This window comes from Muntiacus reevesi, chromosome 2 (assembly GCF_963930625.1).
Source record: "Muntiacus reevesi chromosome 2, mMunRee1.1, whole genome shotgun sequence".
Lineage (NCBI taxonomy): Eukaryota > Metazoa > Chordata > Mammalia > Artiodactyla > Cervidae > Muntiacus > Muntiacus reevesi.
In genome coordinates, this window is record NC_089250.1 from 276,172,574 (window position 1) to 276,181,610 (window position 9,037).

The window sequence follows — 9,037 nt, forward strand, 5'->3', positions numbered from 1 at the left end:
AGCATGTGAGATGAGTGCAATTGTGCGGTAGTTTGAGCATTCGTTGGGATTGCCTTTCTTAGGGATTGGAATGAAAACGGACCTTTTCCAGTCCTGTGGTCACTGCTAAGTTTTCCAAATTTGCTGGCATATTGAGTGCAGCACTTTCACAGCATCATCTTTCAGGATTTGAAATAGCTCTACTGGAATTCCCTCACATCCACTAGCTTTGTTCGTAGTGATGCTTTCTAAGGCCCACTTGACTTCACATTCCAGGATGTCTGGCTCTAAGTGAGTGACATTACTTTGCCAACAAAGGTCCGTCTAGTCAAAGCTATGGTTTTTCTAGTAGTCATGTATGGATGTGAGACCTGGGCCACAAAGAAAGTTGAGCAGTGAAGAATTGGTGCTTTTGAACTGTGGTGTTGGAGAAGACTCTTAAGAGCCCCTAGGACTGCAAGGAGATCCAACCAGGTCATCCTAAAGGAAATCAGTCCTGAATATTCATTGAAAGGAGTTATTCTGAAGCTGAAGCTCCAATACTTTTGCCACCTGATGCAAAGAACTGACTGACTCATTGGAAAAGACTAATGCTAGGAAAAATTGAAGGCAGGAGGAGAAGGAGACAACAGAGGATGAATGGTTGGATGGCATCACCGACTCAATGGACATCAGTTTGAGCAAGCTCCAGGAGTTGGTGATGGACAGGGAGGCCTGGAATCCTGCAGTCCATGGGGTCACAAAGAGTTGGACACAACTGAGCCAGTGAACTGAACAGCTGAGATCACTTAAAGCACTGCACATGTGCATCATGACGTACTCACCTGGTCATGGGCTACTGTGTGCAGGGCACATGTAAGAGCTTCACCGTGAAAGCCCTGGTTGCTGCTGCATTAGGGCCACATGACAGGAACATCATGGTTACGTTATATGAGGTTATGTTATGGCTCCATTTTACCTACGTTATGTTTATGGCTGCTGCACCAAACAGGAGAGAGGCTGTGTTATGGCTGCCATGCCAGCCAGGAGAGAATAAATGTGTGGGCAGTTTCTACAATTCCTCACATCTCCTTCCAGCTTCTTAGCTTGCACCTTACCTACTGTGGGTTCAGCGAACAGTGTGAACAGTGAGACAACTGGTGTCATGAATAGGATCGGCAATACACCCCCCTCCAGGCGATCTTGCCGACCCAGGGAACGAACCCGAGTCTCCTTCGTCTCCTGCATTGCAGGTAGATTCTTTACCACTGAGCCACCAGGGAAGACCCCACACACACACTGGAGTGTTCTCAGGTCATGTGCAGACTGTGGGAAGCTGAGAGGTGTAAGAGGACTGGGAGGGAGCAGGGTGTGAGTGGCATCCCGATTTACAGTCCTTTCTGCCTAAGGACTACAATGATCAAAAGAATTCAAGTATACATGAAAACAAACAATCTCCAGTGGGAATAGGAATGTTTTACTTGAACCAAAATGAGTATTAGAGTCTGGGGGACAGACTCGGAATTAGCTCTGACTAACCGCTCCATTAAAGCATGGTTTTCAGCACATTCTTATCTTCATCCAAAGAATAAACAACTAGCAATATAACAGGGTACATTCCTTCAAGGTTTCAAGAGACAGACTTAGTACATAGGGAGACTACAGGACCCAGGTGTCTGGGCAGGGAGTCTTATTTTCCAGGGGGTGTTAACATGAATGCCATAAGAAGGGAATTATCATCCTTATCTTCAAAACAGATGCCCTTTTCCTCAGTGGTTAAAAAAGATGTGCTGTGAGGGCCTGACAGACTGTCTTAGTTCACACACAGTTCAGACTGAACCGTGTACAAGACAAATTGAGTTCCCCATACCTCAATATGTGAACATTTTCTCTATCACAAACAGATAAAAATCCTAGAACTATATGATCCAGCAATTCTACTTCTGAGGCTACACCCAAGAGAATTGAAGACACGCTCTGGAAGAGATATTTTTACACTCCTGTTCATAACAGCATTTTTTACAATAAATAGAGCATGAAAGCAACCCAAGTGCTCATTGATCAAAAAAATGGATAAACCAATGTGGTGTGTGCCTACAATAAAGTATTCTTCAGCATTAAAAAGGAAGGGGATTCTAACACATGCTACAACATGGATGAACCTAGTAAACATTCTACCAAGTAGAATAAGCCTTCCAGGAAAGGACAAATTTGTTTGATTCTACTGAAATGAAGTCCCTAGAGTGGTCAGATTCATAGAGACAGAAAGTAGAATGGTAATTACCAGGAACTGGGAAAGGAGAAAAAGGGGTTGTTGTTGTTGAGTGGGTAGAATTTCAGTTTTGCCAGAAGAAAAAGTCCTGGTTTGTTTGCACAAAAAATGAATCTATTTAACTTGACTGAAAAGTGAAAGTAACTGAGTCATGTCTGACTCTGCTGTCCCATGGACTGTATAGTCCATGGAATTCTCTAGGCCAGAGTACTGGAGTGTGTAGCGGTTCCCTTCTCCAGGGATTCCCAACCCAGGGATTGAACCCAAGTCTCCTGCATAGAAGCCAGATTCTTTACCAGCTGAGCCATCAGGGAAGACTTACGTGACTGATTCACACACTTAAAATGATTAAACTAGTCAATTTTATGTTATGTGTCTTTTAACACACACACATACACACACACAAACCATCTTGGAACCACCCCTGAGGGTAACCACAGAAAAGTCAGGGCTGATAGCAACACAGCAGATGCTCCCCGCCCACCCAGCCCCATCTCCACCCCAACAACCCAGGGGTAAGGACTGTCTTCTGTGCTCAGGACTCCCTGCTTCAGTTTTTAGAGATGTCTCAGCTCCAGCCCTGCACATCTTAACCTCAGCCTCCCTGACTGACCCGGTGCCCCAGGCTCTGCTCCAAGGATCCAGTAAGTCTCAGGTCAGCCTCTTCTGTAGGAGACTGGGAGCTGAGGTCACATCCTCCCAAAGAGACCTCTGCAACCCCAGAGTGCAAGGGGTCAGCCTGGCTCCAGCCTGAGGGTGGAGAGACCCATTTTCTAGATGAAAACAGGAGCTGGGACCTGTCTGCGTTTGTGTGAGAAGAGGTGGGATTTGGGGAGTTAGATCAAGTCTGCAGGCTGTGACTCTTTTTTGAGTGGTGCTCAAACAATAGTGAAGATTCCCCTTATACAGGGTTTGTGATGTGAATACTGATGTGAATCTTCTTTATACTGTTGATCCTCCATATCTGTGGGTTCCTCCTCTGTGGATACAGGGATGACATAAGTGACTTGAGATTCCTCAGGTTTTGGTGACTGCAGAGATGGCTGTATGGTGATTTATATTAAGTTACCATGAGGTTTGCTACAACCCTCTGTGAAGCAACTCTGTGAAGTTGGCTCTATTATTTACTATGGCAGCATTTTAGGAAAAGAGGAATAAATACCACAGAGCACAAAATTTGCCATCTTAAAATATCTTAAGCATCCAGTTCAGTACTGTGGCACATTTTGATGCAACAGGTTTTCTTCTCCTCAATCCTCTTACACTTCCAATAACTTTGAAACCTATTAAAAGTCTTCCCTGAGTTTAACAATCCAAAGCTCAGACATGGAAGCCTTGCTCAATGTGCCTTTTGACCAACTGCTCCTAATCACTCCATTGTTCTGTGGAATTGGGCTCCCAGGGCCAACGGCAGATAAACCTTCTTAATGGCTTTGTGTATTACTTTCTCAGCAGATTGTAACATGTCAGCTATGTCTACGATGCCTCATCAGTATGTTCGCCAATTTGGTCAGAGGCTGGTCCACAGGCGGCCGCTGGAGGCCAGAGCAGAGTCTGAGAGTCCCGAAGCTCATCTGAATACCCTCGACCTAGTGTCCTTGGGTGTGGGCAGAACGCTGGGGGCTGGCGTGTACATCCTGGTTGGTGCAGTGGCCAAAGTGAGAGCTGGACCAGCGACCGTCATCTGCTTCCTGGTGGCCGGCCTGTCCTGCGTGTTGTCCGGGCTCTGCTATGCAGAGTTTGGGGCCCGGGTACCAGGCTCCAGTTCTGCGTATCTCTACAGTTACATCACCATGGGACAACTCTGCGCCTTCATCACTGGCTGGAATCTCATCCTGTCCTTGGTCATCGGTGAGAGGATGGATCAAAAGAGAGTGTGGGGCTTAAGATCAGGTTCTAGGAGGTGGGGTTTAGGTCTTCACTCTTTCACGAGAATTTGCTTATCCACCTTGTAGGGAGAAGTGGATAATAGTGGCAGGAAAACTCCACAACTTCATTGTTCTCAGCTCTCCCCTGCTTTCCTTAAATGATGGCCCAAGAACCCACAAGGAAAGGGGAATCTAGGCAGTGGCTGAGAGGGAGGCATGACCCACAGGCTCATCCCCTCACCATACTGAAGTCTCAGCTCAACTGTTTCTTTCATGGAATTTTCCTTTACATCTGGATTTAAAATTTCAATCCACACCTTCCAGCCCTCCTGGTCCCAACTTCCTGTTACTTTTTCTTACATAACATTAATCTCCCCCTAGCATATTAAATAGTTGATCTATTGTGTGAATCGTCTGGGTCTTCGCATGCCAACCCATGAAAAGAAACTCTTTGAGGTCAGGTATTATTTTGTTTGGGTTCCTCCAGAAAAATGTAGCCCACGGCCCATACTCAGTTCAGTTCAGTCGCTTAGTCGTGTCCGACTCTTCGCGACCCCATGATTCGCAACACACCAGGTCTCCCTGTGAATCACCAACTCCTGGAGTCCACCCAAACCTACGTCCATTGAGTCAATGATGCCATCCAGCCATCTCATCCTCCATCATCCCCTTCTCCTCCTGCCCTCAATCTTTCCCAGCATCAGGGTCTTTTCCAATGAGTCAGCTCTTCGCATCAGGTGGCCAAAGGATTGGAGTTTCAGCTTCAACATCAGTCCTCCCAATGAACACCCAGGACTGTCTCCTTTAGGATGGACTGGCTGGGTCTCCTTGCAGTCCAAGGCCCATACTAGATATCAGTTTATGTTTGTCAATGAATGTTCCTTCCTCTGCCACTGCAGGCACCGCCTGTATAGCCCGGGGCTGGAGCTCTGCCTTGGACAGCCTGATTGGGAACCACATCTCTCAAGAGTTACAGGGAACTCTCTCTCTGCAAGTGCCCTACTTCCTGCCCACGTATGCAGACTTCGTCGCCCTGGGCCTGGTGCTGCTGCTCACAGGTGAGAGGGGGTGATTGGATGGGAAGAGTGGGGTGCAGAGCAGAAACTCAGGAGGGAAAGGCTTGGGGTAGCAAATTGATGGAGAATGAGGACTGGAAAATAGGGTCTCTGATATGAAAGACAAGAAGGCAAGACATAGAGCGCTATTTACCATTCTTTGTGCCACTGACAGTTGGGGCTTGATCATTCATAGGTGTGGGGGTGTGCAATTTGGGTCTTTTAAAAGTACTCATCACTCATTGGATGTTGAGTAGCACCTGTGAACTTTACACAATAGATGCCAGTGACACACACCTCCTAAACTGTGAAAATCATGATGTCCCCAGACATTGTCAAATGTCACTTGGCATACAAAGTCAACCCAGATGAGAATCATTTATTGAGACTTTGTTGAGACCTTACAAAGATGTGTTTTTAATTGAGAGGAAAATAACATAGCATAAAATTAAACATACTATTTTCCCCAGCTTTATTGAGCTATAAATGCAACACTGTACAAATTTAAGCTGACATTTGGTAGATTTGGATTTAACATGACAATTTGGTAGAGGTATATATTGTGAGATGATTGTCACAGTAAGAAATTAACCACCTTAACGTGTACAGTTCAGTGGTACTTAGGACATCCAGAATGTTGGGTAACAGTCACCTTCATCTGGTTCCAAATATATTTATCACCCCGAAAGGAGACACCTACCCACTGAGCAGTCACTGTCCATTTGCCCACCACCACCACTGACTCCATTACCCCTGACACTAGTTTGCTTCCTGTGACTATGGATTTAGCTGTTTTGGATGTCTCATATTCCATCTTTCCCACAGGAGTACTGGTCCTGGGAGCTCGTGAGTCGACCCTGGTTAACAAAGTGTTCACGGTCATCAACCTTTTGGTTCTCAGTTTCATCATCCTCTCTGGCTTCATTAAAGGAGACCTGCGCAACTGGGAGCTCACAGAACAGGACTACAAACCGAACACATCTGGATCCCCTGACACTTATAGTTTGGAACGGTACTCTTGGCCGTAGCAATGCTTGGGGAAGGTGGTGCAGAGCTGGAGATATGGTGGAGACTAAAAACCGGGGCTTCCCTGGTGGCTCAATCGTAAAGAATCTGCCTGCCAATGCCAGAGACCTGAGTTCGATCCCTGGGTTGGGAAGATCCCCTGGAGAAGGAAATGGCAACCCACTCTGGTATTCTTGCTTGGGGTATCTTATGGGCAGAGGAGCTTAGAGGGCTACAGTCCAGGGAGTTGCAAAAGAGTAGGACATGACTTAGTGACAAAACAACAAAGAGACCTGGGCTGATGGATCCAGGGGATGAGGGTCCAGGATTCGTGGTATTAAGGGAGGAGTCCAGTAGAGATAGCTCAACACATCTCACCCATGTTCTTCCTCATTCCTTCTCTCACCATAGCTTGGATCCTCTGGGTTCTGGAGGGTTCATGCCCTTTGGCTTTGAAGGAATTCTCCACGGGGCAGCAACATGTTTCTACGCATTTCTTGGTTTTGATTCCATTGCCACGAGAGGTAACGTGGTCACGGTGTGTCCCATCAGAGGGTTGGGCACAGTTTGGGCTGCCCTACCCCTTGGGCATAGGGGTTGGTAGTAGGTTAGCCTGTTCTTGAAGATTCAAGAGGAAATTTGATTTTGTGCTTTCATCCCAGCATGTTTTCCCGACTCAGTATTTCCACCCTTCCTGCAGGGGAAGAAGCCCTAAATCCTCAGCATTCCATCCCCTTCAGCATTATGATTTCTCTCTTCATCTGCTTTTTGGCATATTTTGGAGTCTCAGCGGCACTCACCCTCATGGTGCCCTACTACCAGATTCAGCCCAAGAGTCCTTTGCCGCAGGCTTTTCTCCTTGTTGGTTGGAACCCTGCCAGATATGTCGTGGCTATTGGCACCTTCTGTGCTCTTACATCCAGGTCAGTGTCTTGGTTTTCTCCCCAAGGAAGGGGAGAAAGTGTCTTGGTTTTTTTCTACTGTCAGATGCTCGGGTATCCCAGCCCTTGGGATTGAGAGACAAGAGAGAAAGACATCTTACCCCGTGTAGACAAGGAAGTGGATGCCCTGGTCTCTCCTGCTTCTCCATGTCCTCTCACATGTCCCCATTTCCTCTCCCAGCCTCCTGGGTACCATGTTCACCATGCCTCGGTTGATCTATGCAATGGCAGAGGACGGGCTCATTTTCCGGGGACTTGCCCGAATCTATGATCGCACAGGCACCCCCATCATGGCCATCATGGCTTCTGGAAACATTGCAGGTGAATAAAAAGGACCTACTCCTTCTCTGAATCAACTTTCCAGACTTGCAGCGGTTACTCACTCTCTCCCCTCCCCACCTTGTCTATGCCGTCACTCCAGCGGTCATGGCATTACTCTTTGAGTTCATGGATCTTGTGGATCTCGTATCTGTTGGGACCCTGCTTGCTTATTCCCTGGTGGTTTTTGCTGTGCTTGTCCTCAGGTGAGACCCCACTACACCTTGACTGGGGGCTTTGGGCTCTAGGAGTTTGATGGGGAGGTAATCATCCTCTGCCTTCATGCTGCTTTCTAAATGTCCCTGTCCACTTAGCTGGGAATAGATAGATTAGATTGTCCAATGTTGGTTGAGTAGGAACTGCTGTTATTATTGCTGTAGTACCTCTAATTCAGATACCAGCCAGATCAGATCTTAAGCAAGAAGGAGAAAACAGAAGACAAAATTGAGATGAAGTCTGAAGTTGAAGGAAGTCCTTTGAACTATGGACCTGAAGCAGGAACCTCAAACATTCTAAAGAGTCTGTGGTTTCCTACAAGCACCATCCCCACCCGGAAATCTGGGCAGATTGTCTATGGATGTGCCTCCCTGCTTGGTGAGCAGTGGGATTTCTTTTTGATGGTATTCTAAAATTGGCAGGGTAGGGTGGAAATGTATCTTTTTCATTGATGAGGACACTTGGGGATAATGGCCCTTCCTGATGTGGGCAGCCTGGGGAGGGGTGTGACCCGAGGTCTTGACTTCTTTGTCTTCTGGAGTCCAGCCTGTTCTCCTCCACCTTGACCCTTGCAGTTCTCCTGCTGACCATCCTGAGCCTGATCCTGGCCCAGTGGCCCAGCCAGGTGTTCTCTGGAGACCCCGTGCTCACAACAGTGGCTGTGCTGCTGCTGCTGCTCATCACTGGGGTCACGGTCATCATCTGGAGGCAGCCCCAGAACCCCACTTATCTTTATTTTAAGGTAGGTGACCTTATGTGCCCAAAATGTTCACCTTTAGTTTATGAAGTCTGCATGCTTTGAGGTCTAAACATCCTTTGCTGGACCAGGGAAGAAGGGGAGTTACTGAAACCACTGGACTCTTCCCTGATCCACACTCAGTGCTTTACAAATCCAATCTAAGAGGCACTGAACACATCCCCAGTAATGATGGAATCTCCCACCCACATGGGGTAGGGTCTCCCTTTCAGACGTCTGGGCTCTGTTCAGGATGAACTGACTCTGCCCACAGGTCCCTGCTCTGCCTGTCCTCCCACTGGTGAGCATCTTTGTGAATGTTTACCTGATGATGCAGATGGCCTCTGGGACCTGGGCACTATTTGGCATCTGGGAAGCGATTGGTAAGAGGCTTCCTTGGAAAATAGGACCCCTTGAGTGACTGAACCTAATCCTTTTCCTACCACCTCTCCCTAAACTGTGTCAGATGCCATGATAGGAGGCCTATTGGGCATTTATAAGTGTGGAGAGCACCTATTTTCCCTTCCCATCATCTCATTTCCCTACTAGGATTTGTCATGTACTTTGGATATGGGATCCGACACAGCCTGGAGAACAATGAGCAACAGCCGCCAGCCTCCACCTCCCAGACTCTTGACAAAGACATCCCTGGTGCTGGGTCATCTTAA

The 9,037-nt window shown here is 47.3% G+C and overlaps 1 protein-coding gene across 1 annotated transcript; it reads left to right on the forward strand.

Annotated features, from left to right (window-relative positions):
* The first annotated feature begins 3,711 nt into the window (after positions 1-3,711).
* LOC136157654 (cationic amino acid transporter 3-like) lies at positions 3,712-9,037 on the forward strand. Its single transcript, XM_065919470.1, has 11 exons — positions 3,712-4,081; positions 4,998-5,156; positions 5,979-6,165; positions 6,570-6,682; positions 6,859-7,081; positions 7,281-7,420; positions 7,521-7,623; positions 7,812-8,011; positions 8,209-8,375; positions 8,644-8,752; positions 8,919-9,037. Exons 1-11 carry the CDS (start codon positions 3,712-3,714, stop codon positions 9,035-9,037), a joined length of 1,890 nt encoding a protein of 629 aa, XP_065775542.1.